This window comes from Leopardus geoffroyi, chromosome E3, assembly GCF_018350155.1.
Source record: "Leopardus geoffroyi isolate Oge1 chromosome E3, O.geoffroyi_Oge1_pat1.0, whole genome shotgun sequence".
NCBI lineage: Eukaryota > Metazoa > Chordata > Mammalia > Carnivora > Felidae > Leopardus > Leopardus geoffroyi.
Window position 1 is genome coordinate 7416378 of NC_059340.1, and position 18535 is coordinate 7434912.

Here is an 18535-nt window from a genome sequence, read left to right on the forward strand (position 1 = left end):
ACATTTGCAACTCATATCACAGAAAGGCTTAATGCCCTTGATATATAAAGAGCTTCTAGATATCAATAAGAAATAATAATAAAAACAAACATGTATTCAGCACATACTATGTGGCAAGTACTATTCTAAGATTTTTCTGTGCATTAATTCATTAAATCCTCACAACATTCCTTCATTACCTCCATTTTGCAGATGAGGTGACGGAGACACAGAGAGGTTAAGTAACTTGCCGGAGGCCATACAGCTGGTAGGTGGTAGAGCCCGGACTTAAAACCTGGTAGCATGGCTCCAGAGTGAAGGCTCTTAAATTCGATATTAAACTCTGTGGGCCTCTAGAAAGGACCCATAACCCAGCCGAAAAACCTGTCAGAGCATATAAATAAAGGAAAAACAGCTGGGCCTATTTTTACCACATGGGTAAATGTAGAGGCAGAGAGAAAGCCAGAGAAGGGTAGTACAGACCTGCCCCTGCATCCTGGGGACCAGCCTTCTTAGGGCCTCATCTGTCCCAGCTTGGGCCAGCCACTGTCACACCTCAGTTGTGCCCTTGCACAGACTCCTCCAACACAAAACATTGAGCCTGTCTTGCAAAACCCGCCCCTCTACAGCCACTCACTGCAGGAGGCACTGAGGGAAAGGGAAACAGGCCATGACTCAGCTTTCGCAGGGATACAGCATCCCAGGTGAGGTGGGCAGACAGGTGTGGGACAGGAGGGCTCAACTCGTGAAACAAAGAGGTCTAAGAAGGGAAGAGGAGATCCCTACCCTTAGGCCATTCCCAGCACCCCAGAATGACCCCACGGGACAGATAGGCAGCTCCAGCAAGGGGCAGACAGCATTTTCAGCCCTGGGATGTACAATCTTCTCCTTCAGTTAACCTCAGTCTTGCCGCTTCTGAGGGAAAAATGGAAACAAGTGAAACTATAGCTACAGATACCCGCAAGTACATACAGGCACACACATCTGTGTACATGCAGCTACACACACACCCTGTCTGCATGTCTGAGAATAACTGAGGCCAAAGCCTTCGTGCCTGTAGGGAAAGTGAGGGCTGGCTCTCCTTCCTCAGGGCTCAGATATGACAGCGGATGAGGGTGAAGCAGGGAGAGTGACGTGGGTGAAAAGAAGATCTGGTGTCCAGGGCTGAGACTTTTGTCTCTGGGTTCAAAGGTTTAAACCAAGAATGTTTTCCCTGGGTTCAACTCTCTTCGCGGCAGCTTTGGCCTGTTAGGAGACAAGGTTGAGGGAAGTTGAAGGCACCATGTGTCTCCCCAACCCCGAAGGCTATGTGGTGGATAAAGAGAGCACAGGACTCAAAGCAGAACCCCTGGAAGCTGGCAGGGAGCACAGCAATCAGTTGCTTCAATCCATTATTTTCCTGGAAGAGCCTGAGGCCCAGTGAAGAAAGGTGACCAGCCCAAGTCCTGCGGTGAAGTGGTAGCAACACTGAGTCCAGAACCAATGGCTTTTGACTCTCTGTCAAGTGCTCTTCCTGGTACTCGCTGCACATGGCATCCTTGGTCATTTCCAAAATGGCACGGCGCCCACAAGACAGCTGGTGGGAGTGTGCTTCCCACATAATAGATGAAGGTTTACTTTCTGTTTTATTCAGTACTGTTTGGGGCCATGGGGATGGTAACCATACACTGTCACTCTTAACTGTTATCATAATAATAACAGCCTACATTTATTGAGTCCTTATACTGTGCTGAGCATCACTTCCTGGATCTTCATGACAACCCTGTGATACAGGTACAACTGCTTTCCCCATTTTACAGATGAGGAAACCAAGGCTCAGAGAGGTTAACAGATTCACCCAAGGTCACACATCCAGGAAGTGTTAGTTTAAACCACTTCCCATGCATTTCACAGCTGCCTCGCAAGTACACTGGTAAACAAATATAATTTCAGATACTGTTAAGTACTAGGTAAAGATAAAGCATGGTGAAAGGCAGAAGATGGCCAAGACGGTGGGTCTTTCCTGATCTCTAGGTTTCAGGGAAAGGGTTCCTGAAGACGTGGTGACATTTGTACAGAATCCAGACTGGCCCACCGTGCCAAGATCTGAGAGAAGGGCATTTTAGACAAAGGGAACAGTTTCGATTTTCTTCCAAGAATGATTGAAAACTACTGGAAGGTTTCTGCAGGGGTGTGACACGTTTTGCTGTGTGGCGGAGCTGGACAAAAGATTTGGAATCTTCAGGAAATCCGATCATCTCGGAGGAGAAGGGGAGATGGGGCAGAGAGCAAGGGCATGTGGGACCAGCACTCTCATTTTGCTGCCCAAATTCCCAGGGCCCTTCTAATAGGATGGGTAAGCTTTGAAAAGAAAGAAGGATGGTGGCCCCAACTCAGACTATCCCTAGTCCTAACACATCTGCCTCATGGGGTGGAACAGATTTGATGGAGGAGAAGGGCCTGGGGTCTGATGGGGATGGGAGGGGAGGGTGTCCAAGGTGGGAGTTTTTCACAAGACTGTCATCAGGAGGCAGATTTCTGTGGAGGTCACTCTGTCCCACACTTCTTTTTGCCAGGAGAGGGCTGGGCTGAGTAAGCATCCTTCCCCACAAATCACTACCCCCAGGAGATTACTTCTGCTTCCCTCCCCATTGGGAAGTTCCTCTCCAGGGCTCTAGGCTGGATTATTTAGGATTTGGAGGAAGGAAGCCACTTGGGTGCACTGAGACATCTGGGAAAAGCAAGTTCTGTGGACTTGTCTTCCATCCCGCCCCTTTCTCTCAAGCAAGTCTCTGTTCCCCTGTTTGGCCAAGTCAAGACAGGACTCCATCATGTCTGGGGAGGGAGAGAGTGGTGGGAGGTGCAAACAGCTCCCTTGGCTGCTGGCTGAATTCATCTTCTTCCTTTCCTCCCCTCCCACTCCCAGGATGTTAAAGAAGCCAAAGAAAAATGAGAGCGGTATTCCTTCCCACAAGCCCACAGGCTCAAGGCTGGAATGGCTCCTGGACCTGTAGCTACTTGCAAGGCTATTTGCCAGTGACCCTCAGGGGCACCCTTAACCCTGCTCCACCACCCTCTCACTGAAACCTTAAGGTCCCCAGTAGGAAGAGGACTTGGAGGGGCTGATCCTGAATCTTAAACAGTGAGGCAACCATTCCAACCTCTGGACACAGACCCTGTACCAATGCCATTCAGGTCCAGAATGGTTCTGGGCACATAGGGAGATGTGAGGAATAACTGGTAATTGAAAGCTCCAGAAATGAGCCACTGTGTATCAGCCCGTTTTGAGGCCACACCTGAAAACAGGTTTTGACTTCATGCTAACTAAAGTCCAGACAGATTCCCAGTGAAGTCACTTAATGCACTGAACACCTGCAGTGTAACAGGTATGTGTGTGTATGTTTAACATGTATGTTACATGTCCCCTCTGAGCTGGACTCATTAATTGGATCAATGAAAGCGGCATGATCTTATTAAACATGACCCTTTTGTCCCTGGTTTCTCTTACAAAAAACGGAAGCAATAATACCTCATCATAAAGCTGCTATGAGAATTACTTAGCACAGGACATAAAAAATAGTTGCCATAGGTGCTTATTAAGTGGTGGCTGGTATCACTGTGGCTGTAAAGGTTGAGGTGCGGCGGACAGCTAATAGGCTCAGGGTAGCAGAGCTATAGGACTGGGCAGCCAGGTGCAGTTCCCGACTTTTGGGAAAGATGCCCTGGATTCCCAGCAAGGGGACCCAACTCCTCCAGAGCAGTGAGGGATCGGGAAGTGGTGAGGGGAGTAGTTTGCTGACTCTTCTAGTGAATTGGGTGCTTCCAGCAACCCTCCCCGTTGCTCCTCACTACCCCCCGCCCACCCCCTACCCCCAATCCCCGCTTTGCTCACGCCCACCGCCTATTCACGACTAACCTCTACGTGAGCAAGACCCAGCAACACAGTCAGCCGCACCCTCCCTCCTCCTCCCCTTCCCCCCTACCACCCCGCCCCGGGGCCTCTGCGGTCATCCCTTCCTCCTTCGCCAAGCCACCCCCAAGGCCCGTGAACACTGAAATCCCCTAATTTTGCAGACTTGTGACATATCCCTGCTTTTCCTTGGGGAGCCACCTCTGCGCCTCCGCGTGGACCAGCAAAAGGGCGGACTAAGTCCGAGAGGGGACCTGCGGTTCCACGGTCTCCTTCCTCTTGCCTCCCGCCACCCCCCCCCCCCCCCCCCCCCCCCGCCCAGCCTCCTCCCGCCTCGGCCGCCAGGCTGACACCCTACCGGGAAGCAGGACTCTCGGCCCTGGGGCGCCTTTGCCCAGCCGCGGCACCACCCCAGGTCTCCCCTGCGTCCCCGCGCCCCCGCCCCCGCCCGTGGCGCCGCTGGGAACCCTGGGAGGTGTAGTTTTGCGCCGCTCTCGGCAGGGGCGCGGCCAGCTGGGCCTGCGTGCCTTCCCCACCTTCGCTTGTCCGGCTCCCGGGTAGGAGTCTTCGGACCCACCAACCTCGCTGCGGCGGAGCCCTCGAGCGCCAGAGGGGCTCGTCAGTGCGCTGGCCGCTGGAGCCGGCAGTTTCCAGCAGATCTTTGCCCTCCGGCTTTACACAAGCCACTTAACCTCTGCAAAACACCCATCTTGTAAGATTGCCCCGGAGAGCATGGGCTCAGGACCTGATGCGAGGTGGCGTGTCTCTGTAAAGGGTGCTGCTGCACTCCCGGCCTGGCAGGGTCGCCAAAGGCAATTCAGCCCCTGGAGGTGGGTTTGGGCCTAGGGCCTGGATGTGTCGATCCCCCCAAAGCCCCCTCCCCCAAGCCCACAAATTTCTGCCACGCATATTTGGGGCGGGACCTGAGGTGCCCCCCTCCGAGTTCCCCTCATTGCTTCTGGCTATCCACAAACACACTCTCCATTTATTTACTCAGAAATATCTGATATTTATTTCCCAACTTTTGATAATTTTTTTTTTTTTTTTTTTTTTTTTACAAATTGAATAAATGGAATGAAGGGGAATAAGTGGGACCCCACACCTGGGCTTAGGCTCCCGATGAGAGAGGTGACAGTATGAAAACTTCTCACACACAACTCCTGGCCTGCTGTCCTAACCTCTCCTATCAACCTTACCTAAGACTGAGGTGGGGCTTTTTGAGGATGTGGGGTTCCCCCCTAAAGGGGACTCCGGGCATCCTGTTTCAGGCCCTGAGCCGTGTCAGGCTGGGAGCCAGTGTGGGCCCGGATGTGGCGCCGCCTCCGCCTCTCCTGCCTGCGGGCCAGCTGTCGCAGTTGTCTCCGAATGACCCACAGTATCAGGTACACTTCCCGCAGCATCTCAGCTTCCGACGTATCCACTGGGGACCCAGACCTCATTTGGGAGGAAATGGAGGTAGAACTCACAGATGACTATGAAAGAGAGAGAAATGTGCATAAGTAGCTTGGTCTAGGGAGAAACCGCTGCTGGAAGAACTGCCAGATAAACAGCAACGGCCTGTCTAGTTCCACCTCCTCCATCGGACCTTGCTCAGGCACTGCCTCCTTCAGGAAGCCTTCCCAGACTGCATTGGATGGTCTTTGTCTCCACCCTTATGTTTGGCCCATCTTGTGGCATTTCGTACACTATTTGTTCTGTGCACCTGTCTGCCTTCTACACTACAATGTGAGCTCCTGAAAGACACGGACCATGTCTGACTCACCTTGGAGTCCTCACTAGGGCTTCATGGGGATTGTGTTCAAATGAAGGTCAGAATGGCACCCGATCTCTATCTCCAGTCCAGAGCTCCCTCCTCACCTCCAGGCCTGTATATCCCACTGCCTCCTAGATACCTCCGTGCAGATGTCCTACTGGCATCTCAACTCATCTTGTCCCAATGCCCTAAACTCCTTACTTGCTCCCCTGAGTGTGCTTTTTCTCCTTCATTCTCCATCCCAGTGAATGGCTCCAGCCTGCTCTGACTTCTGTCTCTCTCCCTTCACCATCATCCAGTCAACCAGCTGGTACAACAATTCTACCTCTTAAAAAAATTGTTTTCTAATTTTCTTAATGTTTATTTATTTTTGAGAGACAGAGACAGAGCATGAGTGGGGGAGGGACAGAGCAGGGGGGGGTAGACCCAGAATCTGAAGCAGGCTCCAGGCTCCGAGCTGTCAGCACAGAGCCCGATGCAGGGCTCGAACTCACAAGCCGTGAGATCATGACCTGAGTGGAAGTTGGACACCCAACCGGCTGAGCCACCCAGGTGCTCCCCCCCCCCAAAAAAAAACTTTAATGTTTATTTTTGAGAGAGAGAGAGAGAGAGAGAGAGAGAGCGAGCATGTACAAGGCAGAGGAGGGGCAGAGAGAGGGAGACAGAGGATCCGAAGCAGGCTCTGTGCTGACAGCAGACAGCCCAATGCAGGGCTTGAACTCAAGAACCACGAGATCATGACCTGAGCCAAAGTCAGACACTTAACTGACTGAGCCACCCAGGTGCCCCAACAGTTCTACCTCTTAAATATCCTGCCTCTCCTCTAGTCCTTTTCTGACCTGCTCTCTTCACAGGGCAGCCAAGTGAACTTTATTATTATTATTATTATTATTATTATTATTATTATTATTAAATGCTGTAATACTTCATTCAAGGCCAAAATAAATTGGTTTGGTAGTGATCTAGACACTTCCCTTTCTATTATTTTTTATTTTTAAATATTTTATTTATTTATTGGGGGACGAGGGGCAGACAGAGAGAGGGAGAGAGAATCCCAAGCAGGCACCACACTATCAATTCAGACCCCAATGCAGGGCTCAATTTCACGAAATATGACATCGTGACATGAGCCAAAATCAAGAGTTGGATGCTTAACCAACTGCACCACCCAGGCACCCACAGGCACTTCCCTCTTTAAAATTAAGTTTCTGACTTTGAGATAATTATAGTCACATGCAATTGCAAGATATGCCAGAGTCCTCATATATTCTTTACCCAGTTTGCCCTAATATTAAAATCCTGCAAAACCACAGTATAGTATCATAGTCAGGATACTGACATCCATAGTCCACTGATCTTATTCATATACCTGCTCCCCCATCTGTTGCTTGTACTCGTGTGTGTGTGTGTGTGTGTGTGTGTGTGTGTGTGTTGAATTCTACCTGATTTTATCTCACATACACAGGTTCACCTATCGAACTGCCACAGTCAACATACAGAACATTTCTATCATCACAAGAATTCCTCATGTTGCCCTTTTATAACCAACCTACCTCCCCGCCACCTCCGCCCCCCCCCCCCACACCGCCCAAACCCTAATCTCTGGCAAGCACTAAACCAGGAATCGAGTCTTCATTTCTACCATTTGTTATTTCAAGAGTGACATATAATACAAATAGAATTATACAGTATAGCTATAACCTTTGGGGATTGGTTGTTTTCACTCAGACTAATTCCTGAGACTCATCTACTTCAATAATTTATTTCTTTTTATGGCTGAGAAGTAGTCCACAGTATGGATATATCACAGTTTAACCGTTCACCCAGTGAAGGACACTGGGGTTGGTTTGGGCTGTTATAAATAAAGCTGCTAGGAACCTTTCATGTAGAGATTTTTGTGTGCACATAGTTTCATTTATCTAGAATAAATGCCCAAGAGTACAATTGCTTGGCATAAGATAATTACATGTTCAGTTTCATAAGAAACTATCCAACCGTTTCCAGAATAGCTACCACATATGACAGCAGGCAAGCTTTCTAAATTAAAATCTGATCGTACAAGGGCTCCCATTGCTCTTAGGGTCAAAGCCAAACTCCACAGATGGCCACTCACTCTGCCTTGCACAAGTTGGCCCTTGGCCCTAGGATTGCCCATACCCATCACCTTGGGCCAGCACCTCCCTACCCCAGCCCACTTGCTATTCTGTCTTCATGGAATGTTCCCCCCACTCCCTCCTCAACCCACCTGAGGCAGGCCCAATCCTTCAGGCCTCAGTTTCACCCTGTCTTCTTCTAGGAAGGCCTTCCTTGACTTCCCAGGTCTGGATGAAACGTCCCTTCCCTGGGCTCCCGCAGACCACTGACCTCCCATGTCACACCCTTAAGACACTGAACCCCCAATGCCTATGACCTTGTCTGTAGCTCCCTTGGCTCCCTTAGTCCTGTTCACCCTGTATTCTCGGTTGCCTGCCTCAGTGCCTGGCACTTAGGAAAGGCACACAAAATAAATGCTGAACAAGTGATGGGAGGGAGGAATGAATCATAGGGGCTCTGGGAGGGTGGGAGGACCATTGGGAACTAGGGAAATATGGTGCTAACCTTCCAGCTGCACATTTGCCAGCCGCTCTGCAGGGCCGAGACCATGAGCATGGAGACAGACTTGACAGCTGTCCGGGGCAGCTGCAGCAGGGATCGGGCCCTATGACCCGGCTCCACCTTAGCCCTATCTGTTGCTTTGGCCAACTCGCAGGCATCAGCCACCTCGGGGGACTCCACCATCTTGGAAATCTTAGCCTCTTTGCAGGGCTCAACCAACTTGAAAGTCTCAACCACCTTGGGAGTCTTCTCCACCTTCAATACACTTTTCTGGGAATCATGGTGTTCCAAGAAGGTTGACTTAGCTTTTTGTTTCCAGAAGAAAACCTAAAAACCAAGACAGGGAGAGGAAAGACAAGAGGGGCACAGTGGTCGGCAGAAAGGCAAGCACAGAAGGAAAGGGGCAGTAGGTGTCCCGGCCTCCTCCCCAGATGGGTTCCCGTGACCTCCAGGAGCAGCACCTCCAACCCCAGCATGTCATGAGGATGGAGCATTCTCTGAAACTCACCCAGCAAGTAATCTTTCGCCAAATCCATCGGAAGAACCTCATAACCACCGCCATTTCTCCCAATACACAAGCACCAAGTAGGGGGCAGGACAAGCATTTGGTACAAAGGGTGGAGGGGACCAGGCTGCAGGCCAGTGGCCACCACCTAAGGGGTCTCTTGGAAGCTTCAAGTGCAGCCAAGAAGAAAGAAATGGAGAATCTAGGGGGAAAACTTTCACCGACAACTCATCCTAAGCCTTTCCTCCCCTCCCTGAGACAGGGAGAGGAGTCAAAGTGGATGAGAACTCAGAGGAAGGCAGAGTTCTAGCCCATTGTGAGAGCCTACCTACCCCTGACCCCACCCTTCCAGGATCCCCGGAACCAATCCCGGAGCCCTCAGTTCTCCTTCCCCCAGGTCCAGGGAAGGGAAGCTAACATTTATTGAGCACCTGATACTCACTGGGCATTTCCTAGGTATGATGTCATGCAATCATCACAGCAACCCTTCCGGTAGGTATTACCCATTTTACCCATAGGGAAAGCCATTTTATCAGAGCCATTTTACCCATAGGGAAGCTGAGATTCAGAAAAAAACAAAGAACCTGCCCAAGGTCATAAATGCAGGGAGCCAAAGGGTGGGAAGTCCAACCTGGGTCGGCCTCCAGTGTCCCACTCTCCCTCCACAGGTCCCCTTTAGTCTGGGGTCAGGGTGCTCTGAGACAGTTGGCTGCTGCTTCTCCCCCTTCCCCACTAGATGGGGTCCTTCTCTCTACCTGTCTCTGCAGCCTGGGATGGGAGCCCAGCCCGGGCTCTCAGGGAGGGGCCTGCTCACCCACAGGGCCCGTCCTCAGCCAGCTGGGGGTGGAAGCCACAGAGGCCAGCCAGGCCTGGCGAGGGCACCGTGTGCCCGGGGAGCCTGGCCCACACCCAGCGCTGAGACAAGGGGCCCATTCAGGGCCCCCGGCCCCGCCCCCAAGCCACCACCGGGATCCAGCCCGCAGAGGGGACACGCTGGGAAGCTGGGGGTGGATCCTGCACAATTACCAAAGGCCTCATTGTTTCCCTGCCCCCCCCCAGCACGTGGGCTGACGCCCCCCTCCTCCCCCCTCCACTCCCTCTGTCTTGCCTGCATGCCCCTTCCCAGGACCCAGGCCACTGGCTTCCCCACCCTCCCCTCACCCCCTTCCACAACTCTTTTTCCGACCACTCTGTCTGAGCCACATTCAAACCTTCCCAGTCTGCACAAGATCTCTAAGGGAGCCCACAGCCTCAGTCTTTCCCCCACGAGTGGAAATGCCACTGCAGGCCCCATCTGGACACAAGCAACGAGATGCCAACCTCCAGATTCAAGTTTCTTCGGATTTTTTTTAATTATAATTATTATTTTAATAACAACCTGAATCCCAGAACTCGCAGACTGTCCATATTCCCTCCCCTGGGCAGAGGAGAGGGGGTACTTTGAGGGAATGAGGTGGGGATGGGGTGTCTGCCAGGGAGACTCCAACGCCCCCAGCCATCTACTGCCAGGGGTCCCAGAACACTGACACCTCGGGAGGGAGGAGGGCTCCATCTAACACCCCATCCTGAAGCCCTCCCTCCTCCTTCAAGGCCTGGAGATGCCGCAGCTCAGTCCCTGGGCACTAGGGGGAGATTGAGGAAGAGTTGTGGGGGGCAGGGACAGGCCAATTCTGAGCCTTCAACTCCCATCCCCAGGGATCAGGAGGCATTAAAGCTGCATAGGAAGAGGGGGCAGGCAGCTGGCACAAGGCCTGGCAGCTGTGGGAGCCCCCAAAGGCACATTGTGAGGGAAGGGAGGCTCAGACGGAGGGCCCATTGGGCGCAGGGGGCCCGAGCCGCGGGACCCCCGAGGAAGGCAGCTGGGCCAGCTGCTCGGGGCTGGCCAGGGCACGCAGCAGTCCATTCTCCTGCTCCAGCGCGGCATTCCGCTCGGCCAGGTCTCGGATCTGCTCCTTCAGCACCTCCACCTCCTCCCGGACCGCAAACATGAGGTGGGACTTCACCAAGTCCTGGGGGCCCGGGACAGGCAAAGGGTCAGGGGTCCCAGGCCACCCCAACCGCCCAGTGCCTCCAGGGTCTGGGTGTGAGAGATGCCCCTGCTCCCAAATGATGAAGGACCACAGGAGAAGCAGCAAAGCAGGGAAGTGGTGGGGAAGGCGGGGGGCACGGAGCGGAAAGAGGGGACAGAGACAAAGTTAGGGCTTAAAGACAGAGATGGGGGCTGGGTCAGAGACCAAGGGAAATCAGGAGTTCAGGTGGAGACAGGAGGGGGTGAAGAACCCAAGGGAACCCAGCTGGGAGTCAGATGAGGAGCTGGGAGTTAGTATTCCCTAATGAGGACAGCAGAGGAGGGGCAGCAGGACATGAGCTGGGACCACCTGGGACCAAGATGGCTTCTCTTACCATGGCTTGTTCGATCTTGTTGTCAATGCCAACCAGGCTTCCGGAGCCGCTGGGGAGACACAGGGAGATGAGAGGTGAGGGGGAAGAGCAGGTGCCAAACCAGGTGTCTGGACACCGCAGCCAGCGGCCCTCCGGGTCCTTCTCAGAGCAGGCTCTGGCCTCCTCCACAAGCCCCATTCACTGCAGCCTCCCACCCACACCCCTGTCTGTACCTGTGACAGTAGAGAATCAGGGAGAGGAGGGTTTTGTCCATCCCCCGGCGGGGTGAGGGCCGCTGTCCAGGCCCCCCCAGGCCCCGGTGAGGTGGGGGTGCAGATGCCCCTCGGATGGGGGATGCTCCCCGAGGAGAGCAAGGAGAGGAGACACAGCCCCTTTTCCGGGGAGGCCCTGGAGCCATCCCCACCACTCGGGTCTCATACGATGACACCAGGGACTTGACAGAGATGCCTGGCTGGGCCATTCCCAAGGGAAAGGGCTTTAGGCAACCCCCAGAGGGAGAGGGCTGTATCAGATGGACTGCCTGGGGGGCTCAGAGCCCCCCGGGGCAGAGCGGGGTCTGGCTGGTGCCAGGCAGGCGGAAAGGCGACAGTGCCTAGGGGGTGCTGGTCTGAAAGATATACACCGCCCCCCAGGGCAAAGCCTGGCTGCTATTGGCTCCTCAGGGACACGGGGACCCCCTCCCACCAACCTCCATGGTGGGCGGGAATTCCCAGACACGGTCAGTGCCAATGTCCCCTTCTCACCCTGGCACCAATCCCAGAGCAGAGGGAAGGGGGCAGGCTGAGGGAAGTCAGCTGGTGGGCTGGGTCGGGGGAGGGACTCTGGGGCCTGAGACTTGGGTCAGAGAGGGGTGTGAAGGGTGAGGGACAGCCTGGCCTAGGGAGACGTCCCCACTTCTCCACCCATCCCATCCCCTCTGAACTAACACTGGTCTCCCTCAAGCCCTCAGCTCCACTCTGCTGGGATGGGGGTGGGTGGTGTGGTGTTTCAGATTAACTTGTCATGTTCCTTGGACTTGTAAGCACCCCCTGCCCCAGACACAAAGCCCACATCATGGGTGACCCTGGGGCCTGGCCAGAAGGTCTCTGAGGGAGAAGAATGGAAAGGTTACCAAAGCAATGAAAACAGAGCCCTGACAAACAAGCACAGCCTATGGATCTGGAACCGGGGTCTCGGGTCTGGGGTCTTGGAGGGAACAAAGACTTGAGGGGAGGTGGGAAAGTGAGGCTGGAGATGGGACATGGAGAATTGGAGCAAGGGTTTTGAAGGCCCTTGGGAGCCAATGATAGGGGAGAGCAGGCCTGGCTGCAGTTTGTTAAGCGGCCACCAGAGGTCGACTCAGGCCTGGCCGAACGGTTCCAGGGCCGGCCTCAGGATCCCTCAAGCAAGTCTTGCCCCTCTGAGGCCAAGGGAGGCCAAGAGTCTGCACAAGCCTTTTGGCCTCGCCCTATCCCCCAAGTCTCCCTCTTGTCACCACTTGGGTCTCAGCCTCCTGCTTCATGCCCTAGCTCATGACCCGCACCTGAGCAACCTCTCCCTCAGCCACCTCAGCCCTGGGGCCACCTCTACACCCAGGCCCGCCCTCCCTTGTGCTGCAGGATCACCCATGATCCTGTCCTCCAGCCCTCAGCTTTGCCCCCCTCAGAGTGGGTGATCTCAACATGCAGCATCCTGCACTCCTGTGCTCCGGTTGCAAGCCCTTTCTCCTGATGGTCGGTTCCAACTCGCTTCCCTGTGGGGGGAATTAGCACTTAATTCAAGGTGACCCTTGGATGAGGCCCTGCAGCCAGGAAGGGAGCACAAGGGAGCTGGGAATTTTCCATTTCCTGTCCAAGCTCTGGGTGCAGAAGGCGCTGACAGGTGGAGTAACCAAGGGGGTGACAGGGCCTGAGAGAGCAGGACAGGGTGGGATGGGCGAAGGACACCAGGGACTCCTGGGGTTGGGGGGACAAGACAAGTTTAAGAGTGGAGGGTGAGCCAGCCAGCTGGAGAGCCATGGCAATTTTCAAGCTATTTCAATCTGAGACACCTGGGTGGAGCCTGGGCCACCACAGGTCACCGCCCCCTGCCCCCCTCCCCAGTACACACAAGACACACAGAGACCAAAGAGGGGAAGATTCACAGGAATAGGAACACTGGCCTTGCTTGGCAGACACTCAGGTAAAGATGCCAAGTAAGTTGTTTGTTCTTGCCAGAAATAAAGGAATAATACAACAATAAACATTTGTTGGCTGATAGATGACTATCTCCTGTTTGTCTAGTGCTGGAGAATTTTTGACAGCACTTTCCACCGTCACATTCTAACGTTAATACTTCAAGGGACCAGGACTCTGGCCGGCAACCCAAACGCTCCCCTTGAGAGCGCCCAGAGCAAGCAAGCTGCAGGCACTGTGCCGGAATCCCTGGGCAGGGCCAGGACCAGGAAGCTTGAAGTTAGCTGGGTGGGATCAGCCCCCACCACAAACCCAAAAGGCAACTGTGTGAATTAGAACAAAATGCCCCCCTTTTCAAGACACTTAGTGCCATCTTTCAGAAAACTCACATGACTTCCAAGTTTTGACGACAGTGATTTCAAATGTGAGTGGCGCCCCCTGGGGTTGTGCATGCATGGTATGCACAACTGGGGACTCTGGCTCTGGGGGACCCTTGGGTCTTGGGGCAAGGACAGCCCTAGAGGCTGGTCTTCCTTTTTGAAGGTCAAATGAAACATCCTCAAAATGAGGACCAGATGAAGAAGTGGGACACCTGGAAGAGGTGGAAAGGTTCTGATTCTGGGGACAAGGGCCAGCTCTACTCCCTAGCTATGTTCGGAGGAGCCCGCAGGGGATGGGCCTGAGGCCAACAAAGTGGCATCCGGCTGCCCTCTCTATACTCCCTCCCGGATCTGTGGTGCCTTTGGGGTGGGGCCAGGCCAGAGTGTGTGTGTGTGGGGGGGGGGGGGGCAGGGGGGTTGGCTCCTTGCCCAGCTTGGGAGAGCTGTCCCTGCCTCTGTCCTGGAGAGAAAGGGCATCCTAGAGAGGGCTGCCTCCTCCTCTTCTCTTGGGACATAGGCATCCCAGTAGGAGAGTGGAGAATGTGGCTTTGGGGTCAGACCCGGGCTCCGAATGCAGTCCTGTCACTTACTAGCTCGGTGACCTTGAGCAGGTTTCTAAAACCTTTCTTCTCTGAGTCTCAGTTTCTTCATCTGGAAAGTGGGGATCATGGGGTTGCTTTAGTGAGGTGAGAGGTAGCACCTGACCCAACGGAGGCACTAGATAAATAAATGTACTTTTTCTTTCCCAAGTCCCTGGGATTCATTCCCTATAATGCCTGGAATCCCCATGCTGGCCATCTACCCACACATTCCCTCATCCACCCAACTATTTATCCATCTATCCACTTATTCAAGTACCTTCCAACTGCCAGGCCCTGTTGTGGACACGATGGTTCTTGCCACCCAGCAGTACATGAGCAGTCTGAATTCACCAGGCACCCTCTGTTCTCCCATCCCCAGATTCTGAGATTGGCAGGCATCCCCCATTCCCCATCTGAGATCCAGGCACTCAACTCCCCAGCCCACTTTCTCTTTGAAAGGGAGGTTCCATGCCACTCAGACCCTGTTCTCCTGCCAGCTCTGGGCACACCAGAGAGGTGAGGTGGGGGCCACATGGCTCATCCCAGGGGACCAAGGGGAATGGCCCAACCCAATCCTACTGGCCCAGCAGGGTGGGGCAGGAGAGGGGCTGGGCTGGGCCAGAGCCCCAGAGGCTTGGAGTGGAGCAGGATAAAGTGAAGCCTGGGTGCCTGACCGGTCAGACTGGGGTGTGGGGAGGGAGTGGGACAGAGGGAGGGAGGGAGGGGACAAGCCAAAAGAATAGAGCTGAGGAGGCTCCTGGAGGCAGAGCCCTCTAAGAAGGAGAAGTAGGAGGTTGGCTCTGAAATCAACATGGGTGGGGAGGGACAGGGAGCCCTCATGCCAAGGAACCTCCCAGTGGGAGGGAATAAGGGTGGGAAGCTCTGAGAATAGCAGCCATGGGGGCAGGTGACTCCCCGGCCCTGGCCAACCTCACACCTCACCTCACACATTCCTGAGAGCGGGGGAGCCCAGAAGCAGCAATGCCCTGCCCCACTGTGTCCCTCACTCTGGAGGAGCTACCACCAGGCCCCTCGCCCTCCATCCCACTGGCTCCTGGCCACCCCTTCTCTTTCCTCTCTGCCTCCCACCTCTCCCCAAGGCCACAAGGCCTTTTCTTTGGTGAGACTTAGTCCCTGATTCAGGGTGGGGTGGCGCCATGAAAGACACAAGCAGGCAGGAGAGACTCCCTTCTAGAATAGGTCTCCCCATCACCCATAAAACTCAAGACTAAGCCCCACCCCTTATTTCCTTCCAAACAGGAAGTCCCTCCCCCCAGAGCCTCAAACAGGAAGTCCCACTCCTCCCTCCAAAATAAAAGTGGTGACTCCCCAGCCTTTCTATCAGTCCCCAGCCAGAAGGGAGCTGCGTGCCTATCTGACTCGCAATTTCGTTCCTCCCTTTTCAGCTTGCTGACATTCCTATGTTGAAACCTGGCCCTCGAAACAGGAAGTTCTGCCCACCGTGCCGCCAAACTGAACGCACATTCTCCCCTGAAGGGCAAACTCCTGCAGATCCTGCTCTCCTGTGCCCCACAGCCATCCTCTCCAGGCTCTGGCTTGGTGGCTGCAGGGAGGACTCAGCCCTCCTGGTGTTCCGAGCGCAGAGAGCAGAACCTCAGGGACGTGCTTTCTTGGCACTAGAAGTCCTAGGATCCTAAAGTAGTGTACACAGTGTCTAAGGATGTTACCTCCAAAGGCTGGCGTTCCATTCTCCTCAGTAGGGAGAAGGAGGTGGGAACCCGGAGGAGACCCACTCCCTATTTGCCTCTCCAGCGCACTTGCCAGTAAATTCTTAGGGTTGGCCAAATGATCGCTAAATCTGCAAGAGCTCTGGAATTTGACAACAATGACTCCCTTCAAACTCTAAAAAAAAGTCTATGATTTGACAATCCTAAGCCAGGGAGTCCCACCCAGCTCTCTCCACAGAGAGGGAGTGGGTCCCAAATCAACTTTGCCCAGTGGTTGTGCCCAGGCCAGGTTTCACTGTTGAAGAGGTCCTCTCCAAGTTCAACTTGGGGGAAGGACACCTACCAGGCAGTTTCATGCAGTTGGCCCAGGTGCTGGGTGGAGATCCAGAGCCCACCTACCTATCATCATCGCTGTCCAGGTGGCCACTGATGGCCAGCATGGAGCGGGCCAGGCTGAGGCTCTGGGCTGCTGCTGCTCCAAAGGGGTCTGGAGACTTGTGAACCAGACTGGCATCGGGGAACAAGTAAAGGGCTGGGGAGCCGGGGCGAGAGTCGAGGGGGGGCACCTGGAGGCAGAGAGGTAGGAATCATCACATCAAGCGCAAGAAAAGAACCGGCCACCTTACCGCTTGCCTAGTAGTCTTCCTCATCTCTCCCCACATACATCCGTTCTCTTCCGAGGACCCAGGAGTCCTGACCCAAAGCCCTTCTCTCGCGCCCAGGTCTGGTGGAGGCATTAGGCAGGTATCAGAGGCAAGGGAAACAGTGTGCATCCCTAAGACTGGGTGTGGGCGGCTTCCAAAAAGTGGCTCACGGGGTACTAGAGTACTAGAGGGGGGTCTGGCAGGCACTCCAGTACCCTTCCACCAGCTGAACCAGGACCCCCCAATCAGAGGCTAGTCAGAGAGTGTCTGGGCCTTCTGTCTTCTGACTTACTAAAGCAACTCAAATGTCACTTCCTCAGAGAGGCAGTTCCCCATCACTGGACTAGTGAATTCCACTGAACTGTTCTATGTGTGTTTTTTTGTTTGTTTGTTTTTTTATAGCACCTAATAGTATCTGAAATTAAAGTATTTTTGCCTCCCTGCTACTAAAAGGTAAGCTCTAGAGGGTAGAGCTTATAGTTGGTTCAATAACTATTTGTAGAATGAATGAATCCTCAGAAACTGGTCCTCCCCCCCCGCCCCCCCCCCCCCCCCCCCCCCCCCGGCCATCTTTTCTAGTCTCTACTCTCAAACTTCTCAGATTCAGGTGAGGTTCTGCTCCTGCACTGGGCCCTGGGGGTGGGGGGGGGGGCGGTTAGGTTGCGGAGATGGGGGGGGAGGTGGAGCCTGGGCATGGACCCACACAGCCCAACAGGCGCTGGGGGTGGCTGCAAAAGGGCGGGGGCCACAGGAACAAGACGCCTCTGTGAGGCCCCAGGAGGCCCCTGCTTCTCGGAAAAGCCAAGAACAGAGAGTCCAGAGTGGTTAGAAGGACACAGCAGAGGAAGGGGGCCCAGGTGGTGTCCCCCCGCCCTCCTCCCAGCCTCTCTCCTGAGAGAGGGGAGCCAGACTTCGGGGCACGTGCACACAGGATGTGGGTTGAGGAGAGGGGTCTGGGGGCACTAAGGACAGACGGGCAGGGTCTGCAGGTCCAAGGGAAGCTTGGCCAGGGCTTAATGACAGAGGGACTGGGGCAAAGGGGACTTGCTTTGTAACAGCATGGGGACAGGGACCAGTAAAGGAAACAGCATCTTCTCCCCTGGAGTAAGAACTGACTCAAGAAAAGTAGGGGGCGCAGCATGAGAGATGTGAGCTTGAGGCCAGGAGGGGGTGGGGGAGCCGGTCCTGACCGGTCCTGACAGGGCCCAGACATCCAGTCCCAGGTTATTTTTATACTGTGGTTTGTGCCCAAGGCCAGGAAGGGGGAAAAGTTCTCATTCTCACACTCCCTGCCTTTTCTTCTGCAGTCCAAGGTGTTATTTTCTCCCTCAGGACAGACACATCCATCCCCCACACCCCCCGGCGGCCCACCCCCACCCCAGGGACCCAAGCATCCTGCCCCCCAGCCCAGACTTGTTCCTCTTTTGGAGACAGGAAGCAGAAAGAGCAAAGGATTTAACTCTCTCTGGGCTGCTTCCTGCTTTTCTCCCATTCCCCAGTGGCCACCCCCAGTTATCAGTCGTGGAGAGGCCTAGATGCAGGGTCCCAAGACACACAAGTCAGCCAGGGAGACAGTGGGACGACCACTTTCTACCCCTCCCTGCCAACCTCGGCAGCTCCCAGAGGCCCAAGCACCCAGCCCCACCTAGGACCTCCACCCTCAATGCCTGAAGCCAGAAGGGGTGAAACCAAGACAGAAGGTAAGGGCCAAAGTGAGGAGGCCACATCTCTGTCATGGAGAGACAGGACTGGGCTATTAGGAAACGGAGACCTGGGCCAAAGGTAACAAATTAAAGGCTAAAGAGAAAGAAAGAAGGTGCAGAATGTAGGGGAAGAAGGAGCCTGAGAAAGAAAAGAAAGGCTGTGTGGGGAGAAGGATGGGCTTCCCAGGGAAAGGGTAGGAAGAGAAAAGAGAGGCTACCTGATGGGACAGACAGGGGGGGAGAGGGTGGCATGGAGGTGGAG

General features: G+C 54.4%; 1 protein-coding gene across 11 annotated transcripts in view; it reads right to left on the reverse strand.

Moving 5' to 3' along the window:
• Positions 1 to 18535, reverse strand: part of LOC123589425 (TSC22 domain family protein 4) — a 30920-nt gene that overhangs the window by 10149 nt on the left and 2236 nt on the right. For 7 of the 11 annotated variants that reach the window (XR_006708334.1, XR_006708333.1, XR_006708331.1 and 4 more), the window contains exons 3-7: positions 16326 to 16492; positions 11125 to 11173; positions 8220 to 8543; positions 4227 to 5340; positions 766 to 894 (exon numbers count right to left, since the gene is read on the reverse strand). Coding sequence is in view for 4 of the 11 variants with exons in the window: in XM_045461495.1 (XP_045317451.1) it covers positions 5107 to 5340; positions 8220 to 8543; positions 11125 to 11173; positions 16326 to 16492 (774 nt within the window). In the remaining 7 variants the exon portion in view is untranslated. Of the gene's footprint in view, positions 1 to 765; positions 895 to 4226; positions 5341 to 8219; positions 8544 to 8724; positions 9225 to 10048; positions 10731 to 11124; positions 11174 to 16325; positions 16493 to 18535 lie in introns of those variants that run through there. The other 4 variants (XM_045461496.1, XM_045461497.1, XM_045461495.1 and 1 more) reach the window with 3 other exon arrangements.